Raw genomic sequence first — 13,942 nt, forward strand, 5'->3', positions numbered from 1 at the left:
TGCAGGCGAGCCCAAAGCCCGAATGAACAATAAAAACATCAAAACCCCGAACGTTTCTTATTTTAAATGTACATTTACCAGAGAGGTAAAATCAAACAATTATCCCCCTAGCCTTTAAAACAAACTTTAACACAAAAATAAGTTATAGCATCGATACATTTTAAATACATTTTTATTTCTACTTTAACTCTTTAAATCTTTATTTTAAAAATTTTGCTTCATTTAATTTGTGTAGGAAGCGCTCCTTCCTAAAATTACAAAATAATTAATCTCAGTTCGACTTTTTTCTTTTATTCCGTGTAAAATATTATACACTTTTACCATTGTAGCGTCAACGGCGACACCAAGTGGACATTTAAAGAATCACACAGTTGTAGACTGATAACGTGATAATGTACGATCGTGCACGGTGTATCCATCCAAAGCGGGGGGACTTAGCTGCCTTTTATATTGTTTTCACAGTCATGTGCAGAGCGTATAACGTCCTGATTCCTGAATGTTTTTGGCGCCCACTGTGTGAAGTGCCTCACAATTCCTGCAGAGGCCGCGCACACTCCGGAAAACTGAATTGACATCTTGATTGATCCAACACAAGGTGTCACCATGTTGTTGGCAGATAATGTTCAGGGAAAAGTGCAATCTGTCACGTCTTTATTTATAAAGCTTCTGTAACACTCAAAATTGTCTCTCAGCACCTGCAACAAGCAGCAGTGGCGGATAAAAAAAACTCCTTTAACAGGAAGAAACTTTGAGCAGGACCAGGCTCATATGAGGGGACCCTCCTGTTCATGGTCAGCTGGGCAGAGAAGAAGGAGGAGGGAGACCAAATACAGAAGAGAATAGACATAAATTATGCAAATATATTAATTGCAAGAAGCTATCACTATAAGAGCTGCTTCCACAACAGGGGGGCCTGAAGCAATTATAGGTTGCGTAAGAAACAATGCAAACCCTGTTCCTTGAAAAACCAGCGCAATATTTTATGGGTGGTAATTTTTTATTTTTTTTTAAAAGTAGTCTTTGAGCCTTTATAAATATGCAAACTGAACTAAATGAATTTAATATTGAAGCAAAGTTCTGAAAACAATACATACACTACAAAAAGGAAGGGAAAAAAGCTCATTGCATCAGCTGATTGGTTTTGATCTTTGGAAGATCAAAGGTTCAGAAAATTGCCTCAATCTAACCGGCTCTCCCTTGGCCCGTTATCAACATGTTCTGAAAGGTTCATCGAAATCTTTTCATAACTTCTTGAGTTATTTTTGCTAAAAGGAAGTCAGACTGACCTGCAAATGGACAGACGGACCGATGACCTCTTTAGGGGAGGGAATAAAGCAACAGGCAGCCAAACAGCAAACAAATATTAGGGCGATGAGAGCTCAGCGATACCTTGGTGCTTTGAAAGCAGACTAATTTAAGCTGGCCTTGTCTTCTTCGTGGACTTGTTTGTAATTTAGGCAAACCATGACATGCAACACACACTCATCAAGCTGGAAGGCAGGCGGAAGTCTCAGGTAAAGTCACGGCTGTCCTGTGGAACCAAAGTCAAGAGCCACTTCATCAAACAGACGAAACAACATCTGCAATCATATCGGCAGGAGATTAAGCAATCAATTACACAAGGAACAAGGTGAGGAGCACACACACACACACACACACACACACACACACACACACACACACACACCGAGGATAATCAGCGGGGAGGGTGAGGGGAAACGGGAGGAAAGCCCCCCTTCAAAATAAAACAGGAAATTCTGGAAATCAACACACAGGTGCTGTATTGCATCCACCCCAGGTTGAACCATTGAAATTATTCCAAAAATTATGGTAAATAAACAGAAATTAGTGTCAAAAATCAATTTTATCCAAAAAATTATCCCTTTAAATAGCAACAAGATACTTTTACTGACAGACTCGTGACCGGGATTGTGTTATGGCCTTCTGTCATATATAAATAAATAAAGGCTAAATGGAATTTCAGAGCTGTGAGAATCCCTGTTACTGACTCTAAGTGTTGTGGTGAAGCTTCCCATCAAGATTTCCCTCACATGACTGACTCAGTCAGAGCAGGAGCGTGACTGAAGCGGAGGAAACAAGACTTATTAAGATTTCTCCGAAGCCTCTAACTGATCCAAATGTTACCCTCGTGATCTCAGGAAATGAGCGTCCAAAACATGTTTGATCTCTCACTCTTGGTATTTCCGCACCAGACGTGTGAGTGTGTGTGTGAGTGCGTGTGTGTGTGTGTGTGTGTGTGTGTGTGTGTGTGTGTGAACGCCCCGGCAACAAAAATCAAGGACAAAATCCATCTTTCTAATCACACTCAAAAAAAAATTAACACACAGGCTTGTATTAAATAAAGAACATTTCTACCCACCTAGGAAGCTCCCTATTGGTCGAGTGGCGCCCCATCCTCCGCCTTCTTTCTACTGGTTTCCCGGGCAACCATGTCAGGGTGGAGGAAAAGAGCAAATCATATGAGGGCATAGCATCTCTTCCCCCTCTCTCTCTACCGGTGTATACTGTATGTATATATAAAAGCCCCCGTCTGCATGCTTCCACTCCGCTCCCGGCTCTCTGTCACGCTCCAGGGACCAGAGAAAGGCGTGAGGCCACCACACACACACACACCACACACACACACACACCACAAGGAGATCCCTCTGTGACCCTAAGGAGGGGGTGCGTTTCTTTGACCTTCGCTCTCGTTCTGGTCTTCCCCATGTGCTTTGGGTCTCCCCCCCGAGTGGCTCCATCCTCTCCGTGAGCGTCTCGGTTCCGCTCGGACGGTGGCTGCATCGATGCAAAATGGGCTGTGGCAATTCCTCCGCCACCAGCACCTCAGGAGGGGGTGAGTGTCCTTAAAGAAAACATGCATTTGTGTGCGCGCCTGGGCGCCTCTGAGTCACGACAGGTGATGGGTGAGAGCGTGAGGACGAGTTGTCACTGTTTCAGCACCAAAGGAGAGACGGTGTTTTGAATGTAAATGAAGTATAGCAGGGTTACCCTTGCCTCCAGTAAATGTCCTCAGAAATGTGTGTGTGTGTGTGTGTGTGTGTGTGTGGGTGTGTGTGTGTGTGTGTGTGCCTTGATTTCATTCATAAATACACAGAATGGTGTTTGTGATTGTTGGATAGTGTTCGTGTGTGTGTGTGTGTGTGTGTGTGTGTGTGTGTGTATAGCTTTGGTCATACATGTCGGTGCTCTTAATACAGGGAATCTTTCTGTGGTGTGTTTCTAGTGTGTGATAGTCCTCATAACTGTAGTAATGCCAGAAGTGTATGGCTTCAATAGCACATCAATGTATCGCATTATCTGACTTGTGTGTCATTGCTCTGTTTTCCACGGATGTGCGTGCGTGCTTGTGTGTTTGTGGGGGGGCTTAACCCATGTGATGATCCAGGAGGAGTGTCGGCTTTGAAACACTCCATCAGTTACTAGAATTCATTCATGAAACTGAGTCCACCCCGTGGTGATCAAAGTCTCCGTCCTCAAACAACACCCTTAGTTGATTTAGAGCTCATTCAGGGCCCGTTTTAAATATGATGTGAGCAAATCTCCAGGTACCACAGTCAAATCCAGGTAGTAATTAGACTGAAGTATCTGCAGGATTAGCTCACCGCCAGTGCCCATTAAAGCATCATGGTCTCTCCAAATGCGTGTGTGGGTGTGTGGTGTGTGTGTGTGCTGGCAGGTACCTAATCAGTGCTCGCCAGGCGTGTTAACAGAGCCACAGACAGGTACAGGACAACAAATGCTACATCCAGCCTCCGTTTGATCGAATCTGAGTGCAGCCACCCTTCAAACATGCGTTGGGCTGTGAATGCAGTGTGTTCTTTTATGTTTTTCCTTCTCTCAGGCTGTTGGTTAAACTCTATTTTTGCCCTTCTCAGAGGTCAGTGTTTAGCACCATGTCAAGGTTGGGTGACGTGTTGTCACTTTGACAAATGTGGGCTCGCAGCTGCCCGTATCTGCCCCGGACACCTGACACCAGGCCCCAGAAATGTTTAATTCAGCAAAAGCACATATAGGGCTGTTCTGCTGTTGTTCTATTAGAATCGGTTTGGGCTCATTTGGAGCTTCACTCTACATTTTAAATGTCCTTCAACAGGTTTCAGGATGATATTAATGTTGAGGAGTCCTCCGGCAGTCAAGCTAACTGTTAAAATTATTCATGAGGTCATGCGAAGTTGTGTCAAGCACAAGTCGTGCTCCTTCCCAGCCCCATCTGACCGTCTCCGTGGTCTCTGTCACAGCGCTCATTGCTAGTCTTACGCACAGATGTGCAGCCTTGGATGTGAATGAGCTTTTATCGGGCTGCTGAATGGGCCCCTGTTTCACATCAGCAGACTCTGACAGCAACGTAAAGTCCTTGACCGAATTTTATAAGGATGGAACGACGTTTCTATGGACCGCCGTTCCTGCGCTTTGCCTCTGTTCCGAGTTATTCTAGTGTCTCATTTCGTCTGGGGATGAAAAGGAGAATCCAGGCTCCTCTTCCCCTGCTGCCTGTCTGAAACAGCAGGATGGTGCTGGAAGCCAGATTGTTCCTCAGAGAAGGACATAATAATCTCATTTCATTTCCAATCAGGTTCTGTGGACTTCCTGTCATTCAGGACTGCAGTCAGAAGTATCTGCACTTTTATTTTTTACAGTTTCTGTTAAAAAAAAATGTAATTTTACAAGTATAATTGCAGTAACAAAATAGATTTTTCTGCATCCAGCGCTTCCAGTCCAGAGGTTCTCGATGGTAGATATTTTTAGACACTGGCCCTGAAGTTTGAAATGCAGTTTTCACACTGCCAAAGCAACAGAGAATAAGCCCCAAAGCTTTACTGAGTCAATCTCTATTCAAGCCTGTTTTTCCATTCTGGGCTCATGTGGAAACATGATGGAGGAACGATCTTGAACCTAAATCAAAATGAAACTCATCGTTTGTGGTGTTTAAGGTTGTTACCTGCTAAAAAAAGAGCTATTTTCCTACATTATTCTTTATTTTTCTCAGTTGTTTAAAATGAAAAACCAGCGATTTGATGTAGAATGATGGATTTCTGGAAAAGCTCAGTGTATACGTCCTAGCATGGTTGGACTTTTGTTCCCGTTATGTTTCACAATGAAGAGTAATCCATTTATTTTCATCTTTTTCAGGACCGGCAGACGTCTCCAAAGATGTGTAAGTTCATCTTGCTATATTTTCTATTGGAAATTGCCTTCAGGCAGTCTGAACGCATTAAAAAAGAGCTGTAAATATTACCCAGTGTGCATTTGTGCTGCAACAAAGGGAGTGAAAACGCTAACTCATAAGCAGGTCAGAGTAAATCCAATTAAAGTTACACAACCTTTACAGAATTTATGTGATTCTGTCACACTGAAACATGAACCCAACACTTATTTCTGTGTGCAATGATGTACATTTCAGTCACACTCATGAGGTAATCGTGTCAGTCCTCCACTGTTGCTTTGAGCATGTATGTTGGCCACAATCATCAATCATTTCTACTTAAGGACCACTTGTTTTGTGTGAAAGCCGCCAGAGATATAATCAATAAATCAATAACACTGTGCTATTCCTAAATCATGTCTTTTCTTCTCTCTTTGAATATTGTGTCTGTTTTTATAAGCATTTCCTTCAGCATTAAACTGATTTTTATGTTTTTTCTGAATTTCCGTGACTTTAAAAAGATTAAAGGTTTGTAAATGTTTTATTTACACCACTAAGATAAATTTACACTGCTTATTTTTGCCGTTTGATATGTAAAATAACTTTCGGACAGAAACCAAAGGGAAGCAGCATGGAATCAGGCCCTCAGGTTTTGGTCTTTTTCGTTGTCTGGACACTAAAAAAAGTGTCAATTCAGTAAGACCTTGTTTACAGTGTATATGTTTGAATGTGTGTGTGTGTGTGTGTGAGTGTGTGTGTGTGTGTGTGTGTGTGTGTGTGTGTGTGTGTGTGTGTGTGTGTGTGTGTGTGCGTGTGTGCGTGTGAGAGTTAAATGTGTGGATAATCATCTGTCTGCTGGTGGAGGCCCATGAGAGCTGACAGAGGCAGCCGGACTCACCTGAGCTAATCAAGGCTTTCCAGGAATATAATACACAGCAAAATGCAACACACACACACACACACACGCACACACACACACACACACACCCACACACACACACACCCACACACACACACACACACACACACACACACACACACACACTAACATTATGCACCCTGTAACTAACAGGGTGCCCAAACCTAAACCCAATTATTAACAATGACACTGTAATCGAATTGATGGTAGAACATCTTCATTTTGGGGGGAACGCCACATGATTCCACAGTGCACAGATGGGGGCGGGGGAGGGGGTAGCAGGGTGTTCTGGTGCAGGACTCGGACTTTCATGGCAGTGTTGCACCCGTCTTGCCTGCCTGCCGACTCTTGGGAATTTTACGTACAACAACCCTTTCGCATCTTGGAGCTGCCTATTCTGCTTTGCCAGCTAACATCTCAACAAAAGCCCCTCCGTCATTCTTTGCACTCTTCTTGACCTCCTCGTCTTTGTTGTTAAAGGCCTCTTGGCCCTCCTGATGGGGTCTCAGTGACTTGGTGTTCAGCATCTTGGCTTTTAGATTCACTCCTTGTTCATTTCTCCAAAGCGAAGGACTTTAGTAGCCATCAAAACATACGTGTTCTTGATGTTTCGCATTTGGTGTCCTCGTAAGCTGGATCACTCAGAGCACTGAAGAGATCTGAAGCGGTTTATCAGCCCCATGACAAAGTCCTTGTGGGCTATTTGGTTTGCTGATGTCAAGTCGTCTCCTGTGCTGACCTGTTTTGTTTCCCGGAGCTTCAGCTTGATGTTTGCTGTGACCAGATAGTCACTACCAGCTCTACCAGCTGAGCCTCAGTTTGAGACACCCCTGGTTTAAAGTGTCTGGGGTTGAGGCGAGCTGCTATTCTGTAGCCGACAGGTTTCTTATAAGAGCCACACTGTGCACGTGCTTGTCTGATCCACTGATAACTGATCCACCACCGGTTGGTTGCCGTCCACAATCAACACTCGCCAATTCCCAAAATATCCAACCTGAACCTCCTCATTTGGTTTAGATGTTCCACACATGCAGAAGTCCTAGTCCTCACTATGCACCACACACACACGAAACAACATAACAAGGCTGCACCACTGGGGGGACATCTTTAATTTTCAGACCCTTTCAAGCCCTGTTGCTCCCTGAGAAAGCTGCAAATTGCTGCTAGCAACTTTTAAATTGGCAGTTTGTGTGTGTGTGTGTGTGTGTGTGTTGGGTGGAGGGGGGATAACAACTTTTCACCACAACATATGTGACACCTCCATCTCCTCCCGCTGTTGCTCCATCTTCATGTTCTGTCGGTTTTTATTTAGCTCCACTGTTTGTATGTCAGACTCGAAGCCTCCCACAAAACAACAACATGATAAATAAAACGGTCATAATCGGCAACAATCACCTTCATAAACAGCACATTTAAAAGCTATTTTGTTTGCGCTTGACTTGTGTCTTTTATCTTCGCTCCTCTGGGAAGATCTAACCTCTGATTCCTCTCTCAATCAGGACAGAAGATCCTTCAGCAGAAGATGAGAAAAGAAGGTATTGAACAAAGATTTCCCAGCTTAGAGACACACTGTTCCTGTTCCATCAATAGAGACTTTGATAGATGTTCAATTATGAGAAGTTATTCTTCTGAGCATGTAATTGTGGGCTAAGCACATGACGCGCTTTGGAGTCGGCACCATCTGGTTTTAGTAAAACAGATGGAAAAATGAAGGAAACAAGCTGGTCCGAACCAATCAGTGTCTTTTAATAGACGATAATAGATAGATAGATAATAGAGAACGATGACTGGAGCCATTATCACACAAATGTATTCATTCCAAAATAGTCGCTCTTTACCATAAATGTTTGGGACTAATTAAACAGATAACAACTGGAAAGTTAAACCCTAAAATGCAATTTTGCCACCCCAATTCTCCAACTGGCACCTTTATTTCCTGAGCTTTTGTCTCATTTTTGCACCATTGTGGTGCCATTTTTTGACTGTTTGTGAAGGTCAGTTATGTATTAACTTAACCCATTAAATTGCATGAGGCTTGAAGACAGATGCGAGTTACATGAAAGGTCAAATGTTGGGCTAATTCCGCGCGGTAAGAAGTTGTTTCATATATATTAAACTTTACATTATTGCCTTTGTGCCGCGAACAAACGGTGGCTGTATTTCCTGTTATTAAAAACAACAAAGTCAACAAAGTGCTTTGATGGGATTTCTCACATTCTCACCATTTCAGGAACTATGGCGGCGTCTATGTGGGTCTGCCAGCAGACCTGACGACTGTGGCCGCCAGTCAGTCCAAGTCCACACATAAAGGTGAAACAACATCATATTCTACACTTATAAATATATAATGATGAAACCAAAAGCTTCCCTCCGACCTCCGTAAACCCCCCTCTTAAACATCCAATCACGGCCTTGATGTTTCTGGATATTTCTCAGTGCCATTTATGGCACGGCCGTCTTGTTTGTTTGAGGCTGACGGTGAGTTCTTTCACTGCAGCTCACGGAGCCAATAAATATCCAGTTATGTGATGTGTGAAACGGGAGCCTGTCAGCAGCGAGAGGACCTTAAATCAGATGAACTGTTCACAAGCCGGCTTTTTCCCACCGCTTTAACAGCGCCGAATCTGAGGAAAGAAATAACCAAATCTGCCAAATCTTTTTTTTCTTTTTTGCAGACTAGGGGTCACTGAAGGGCACGCGCACGTATGCAGACAGACCACGCAACACACCACCTCCCAGTCACTTCCAGCCCACTGGTGGCTGGTTTTTCCTCGGCAGGTCGCTGCATGTTCATCCGCGTAGAGAGACTCGTGTCACAAGGGCTCGGATTCAGGTTCGCCATATGCTGAAGAAGGCCTCAGGCTTTAACCATGGGGGGGGGCGGTCGTCTGACTGATGTTAGAAAAGCCTCCCCCACCCTGCCTCGTGGAAATGCTGGTGCCACATGCAGCATCCCTCATCACCTTTTACTCTGGCAAAAAAAAGAGGGAGAAGATGGACATTCGAGTAGACAAGCCAGCACCCTGAGAATTGAAGCTTCAGGCAGAGGAGTGTGTGTGTGTGTGTGTGGTGTGGGGAAGCGGGGGCACAGACGGCTCACGGTCCCTATGTGATCATGCTTCATTATTCCTCCGAGACACCCGTCAGTGACTCAGAGCTGGGGAGACAGGAAGTTGTATTGGAAGCAAAGTTGATCCCACTTCAGTGGCGGCTTCAGATAAAAACGACGCGTGGCGTCAGACGTGCGGGGAAGCGGATGCCGTCTCCTGGGTGCAACAGCCAGATTGTACCTGCTGCTGTCACTTGTGCAGCAGACAGATTATGTAACGGATTATGATTCCGAATATGACTCATGTTCATCACGACCTTTTGTCCGTCTGCCTGTCTCTCTCGCCGGCTGCCTGTCTGTCCGCCTGTCTGTCTCTCTGCTCATGTTGCGTGTCCCTCGGTGATCCAGATTATCCTCATATCTTTCTTAGAAGTAGAATTGTCCATCACGTGTAAAACAAAACGATATAAATACATTGAATTGTACTGCAGCAAAAAATATAAATACGTTTTTCAAGTATGTGGTTGATTTGTATTGTTTCAAAACCGCTTTGCTGCTCTCAGAACTGTTTCTCTAATACATTATCACACCGCCACTGTGATTGTTCTGTGTGAATGTTCTGTGCAGGTTTGCATCCGCAGCTTTTATCGCTTGCTATTGTCGGCAAATCCCATTAAAAGACCGAGACGAACAGTCTAAATATGGTGAAACTGTCACTGGGAGGTGCAGAAGCAAAAAATCTCACTTCCTCTTATTTAAAACAGGAGACAGTAGCAGCAATGTCAAGTATTAAGCGTAGCTCACACGTGTGGCGCCACAGGACAGATCTGGGCGGAAATCCACCTGAGACGTTCCATTTCTGGCGCCTCTTTTTTCCCGATGTCTACGGTTCCTTCCCGCTGTTGCCATAGCTTCTCTGCGTGAGCCTCCGCTGGAGGCCTTTGACTTCGACAGTGTGTAGTGCCTCCTGTCTCTCCCTCTTTTATCAGCCCCCTATTTGCCCTTTATGGTTTTTTTTTATCCTGCTGTGTATGATGAATGTCATTTCGTTTGCCCTATTCAATTAGTCTGCCAGGGACAAGGAGCCATCAAGCGGATGGAGAAGACAGTCTGTACCCTCTGAATTAAAACGTAAATGTCTGGAACACGTCATGAACAAATACTGGGGTTGTGGGATGAAATATATACCGAAAAAGACAAATACAATATATTTTAATTCACCTACATGGGTAAATGCAATTTTAATAGCTGTAAATATACATTAAAATCTCTTTGAATTGATAAACTTTACCTCAAATTTTGGGGAATAAAAGCCTAGAGAGCTTCATTTATAAGAATAAAAGGAATTGCAGTGCATTAATCTTGTGAATGGGAGCGTCCTTTGTTTCATTTTCTGAAAAACACTCGATTATTCAGGCAAAAATCACTCACTCGTTTCGACTGATCACGTGCTTCTCCGCCAACACAACAGGTCTGCTGACGCTGGCTGCAGGAAAAATCATCAAAATCAATGATCTATGATTGAAAACTTGCACAAGCACAGCTGGGGTCATTGGTTTTTGGGATCAATACTCTTGACCGATGGCCCCTGGGACAGACAGACAATTTGAAGCTATCCTAAAGGAGAACATTTGTCATTTTTTAATTGAGGGCCTTCGTGGCAGCTGCCTGCGCTGTGATCTATCACAGCTGGATCCGGGTAATTGACTGCGCTGGGAGTGCAGGTGAGGGCAGGAGGAGCAGGTGGTGCTGGTGGAGACGTGTGAAGTCCTGGAAGTCCTCTCGGTCTCTCTCATATGGCCGGGCCCCTCGGCGATCGCGCATCATGTCGCAGCGCATGCAGGAACGAGCGACTCAGGAAAATAAGCTGATTATGTCAACCCGAGCAGGAGCTTCCCTTAATAAGTCACCAAGGGAGGCCGGGCTGCTGGATCAGTGGGATGTTAGCGGAACGGGGCTGTCCTACATGATGGATGGTCTCATTAACCATGTTTTCTCAATTGATTCTTTCAAAAGCTAAATTCAAGAAGTGGCCTTTAGTTGGACCTTGCATATTCTATTGTTCTCTGTTGTTATAGCAACAATTTTGTAACCTATTATTCATTTGAGGGAGACTGCTGGGTAAGCTATCCCATCAGCAGCAGTGCCAACCAGGCGTTCAGTTGATGTCTGTGCACGGAAGGCAGGTTTCCACAACACGGCGCACCCTGTTCACCGTTGAAGTGTGTGTGTGTGATAAAGATCTGACTATGTGTGTGTGAACCGCCAGCTACGTGATTCAGAGCACATTCTTAATCAGATCATGAGAGCATCTGGCCCAGTGTGGCATCACCTGCTCTTTCTCCACTGCAAATATTCAGCCGAGGCGGCATTTTCACTCCAAGTGTCACCAGGAAGCTTGTTTTAGGTGCCTGCAAGGTAGTTTTAAAAGTCTAAAATAGAACTTTATACCTGTGCCTCTTAGAATGTACAGTATATCATGTTTGTACAAATAAATCAAAGCTTGACAGTAGGTGTCCACTGACCTGCCGACCCCTGACCCCACTGACCAGCTCAACTCTAATATTGATAGCTCATCGTAAATGATGTATTTACATGATTTATGTCTTTTCTCTTCTCTATCTGTCCTCTCCCTTCTCCTCCTTCTTCCCCAGCCATCAGCAGGTGCCCCCCCCCCACTAAGCCTGGTCCTGCTCAAGGTTTTCCTTCCGGTCAAAGGGGAACTTTTACCTGCCGTTGTGGCTTGTTGGGGGTCAACTCTGGGTTTGTGTAAAGCGCCGAGAGAATTTTGATTGCAACAGATGCTAAAGATGAATTTAAGTGAATTGAAATGAAACCAGGGTTTAATCAGGTTGTTTGTGTGTTTGCAAAATGAGAGGCGGCATTGGAGATGCAACATTTTTTAATTTTCCTTCGTCTAATTTTAGGTTTAGCGCGATTGATCGGGGATTTGCTGTAAAGAATATAGTGTTACTCCAATACTCTCCACTAGATGTCAGGACAGCACAACCTAATGTTGCTCAACGCGTTATTCTCTCTTGATCTGCAACAGGGAAAACTTTTTTTGGTGAGAAAATCATGGCATAGGTACTGTTATTTCACTTTGAAGAGCTTGAAGCAATTGTCAGGCTTTAAAACACAGCGATGGGCTTGAAATGGGGAAAGGAGTTAGCTCAGCATTAACCACAAACCTCGCCTTTTAAAGAAAGGTTTGAAAACTCTCCTGAGGGTTCAGACTTGGCAGTCATCTCTCCTCTTTAAAACTCCATCAGCTTCACCCTGGCATGATCAGAAATACAGGGAATGCAAAAGCATCTTACAAATCCATTCCATCTGGGATTTGGAGCAATATACATTTCTTACATTTGTTCTGGCAGCAGGGATGAATATTCTTAGGTTAATAAATGACAGCAAATGTTTGGGCTGGAAGTTCAAGAGACACGGAAAGATTAACGCTACAAAAGAATACATTAAATATCTATAAAGCCAGAATGTTTCAGCACAATGAGACAGTTTCTGACTCCAGTAGACTTTGTGTTTAGTTTTTAATCCAGGCTAATAATAGGCCACTAAATTTAGGTTCTTTTTCTCTCTTGATTCCTCTTTTCCATCAGGGAGCGACATGTTAAATTAACGTGACTGATTGCTCAGAAATAGCAGACTTTCCCCTCAATGCTTGATAGAAAAAACAGTAAGAATAATTCTTCCTTGCAACCGTGAACTTTTATGTCCAGACATCGCAATTACGCAGTCAGTCCAGAACCGCTCGTGTTCTCGTTGCACGTCGGACTCGGTGCCAAGGCCTGGTTCTATTGCAGACCCTCAACTTTGACTGCAGGAGTCCTGAGCGGCCGGCGGGACAGGCGATACAGTCGTCCCATTGTCCTGGTTTTGACATGTAGATCCAGGTCAGCCCCATCGATAAATGCACCCAGTGTGCGCAGCGTGACCTGCCACTTAGCCTCCCTCAGAATGTGGCACCCCAGACCCAGGGGAGGAGGCGGGGGCTTGCCAGTTGTGGCGGCTCTGCTTTACTCCAGGTTTGGCGGGTGCATGTGCTTCCAATTACAGACAAAAGAAAGGCGGTGCTGGACAGCATGTGGTTCCATTTAGAGCAGGTGAAACAATGTAGGAAAATAGATCCGTCATCCGTTGCATTCCAGAGGCCAGTGAGAAACAGCCCTAAATCATACCGAGCTAATCCTGCGAGGAACTGCCGGGGTACAAAGGCAGTTGGGGCCCGCGCTGTCACATCCTTAAGGAGGGCCCGGGCATATTTGTTGACGTTTGGAGGATTTACTTTGACAGAACCCCCCCCCCCCATCATTTTCGCTTTTTTGGTGTCATTGTGGGCTTTTCTATTGTTTTAGCTCCAACCCGCTGGTGTTTTTGGCTGGGTCGTGGGCTCGCACGAGGCCGGCTCGCCGTAAACAAGTTCTTCACAAGAACACAAGTGACCTGTCTCGGACAAGTCGTGTTTTCTACAACATCAATTTGGTGCCAGCTTCCAAATCCAACTCCAGAAGTAGAAGGTAGAAGTTAAACTCACCCTCCATGTTAGCAGAACACGGCTGAAACAGTTGGTGTCGCAGCTCAGACGTTCTTCAAGTTCAGCAATTTGAGAAGGAAAGGTCAAACAAGCATGAAACGCTGTGTAAACATCCCCAAGTTGCCCCCCTCACACCCCCTCGATGTGGACCAAGAGTAAAGTTGCAGTTTAACCTGCTTTCCATTTTTTATGAAAACTGATCCACTCGGGTCTAAACTAGACCTACGGACCGTGTTTTTAGGCTACGATACAAAAACTATG

General features: G+C 44.5%; 1 protein-coding gene across 1 annotated transcript; it reads left to right on the forward strand.

The window, feature by feature from the left end:
* Positions 1–2,699: 2,699 nt before the first annotated feature.
* On the forward strand, positions 2,700–9,651 carry c25h12orf75 (chromosome 25 C12orf75 homolog). Its single transcript, XM_003967627.3, has 5 exons — positions 2,700–2,854; positions 5,152–5,176; positions 7,583–7,618; positions 8,314–8,393; positions 8,759–9,651. Exons 1-5 carry the CDS (start codon positions 2,812–2,814, stop codon positions 8,761–8,763), a joined length of 189 nt encoding a protein of 62 aa, XP_003967676.3. The 5' UTR covers positions 2,700–2,811; the 3' UTR covers positions 8,764–9,651.
* The last annotated feature ends 4,291 nt before the right edge of the window (positions 9,652–13,942 follow it).

The sequence above is a fragment of the Takifugu rubripes genome, chromosome 9, assembly GCF_901000725.2.
Source record: "Takifugu rubripes chromosome 9, fTakRub1.2, whole genome shotgun sequence".
Taxonomy (NCBI): Eukaryota; Metazoa; Chordata; class Actinopteri; order Tetraodontiformes; family Tetraodontidae; genus Takifugu; species Takifugu rubripes.

Excerpts from the sequence above, each read along its gene's own strand:
- c25h12orf75 (XM_003967627.3), top strand. The coding sequence starts at position 2,812 with ATGGGCTGTGGCAATTCCTCCGCCACCAGCACCTCAGGAGGGG. Across the intron at positions 5,177-7,582 it reads GCAGACGTCTCCAAAGATGT|GACAGAAGATCCTTCAGCAG; the intron begins GTAAGTTCATCT and ends TCTCTCAATCAG. Across the intron at positions 7,619-8,313 it reads GCAGAAGATGAGAAAAGAAG|GAACTATGGCGGCGTCTATG; the intron begins GTATTGAACAAA and ends TCACCATTTCAG.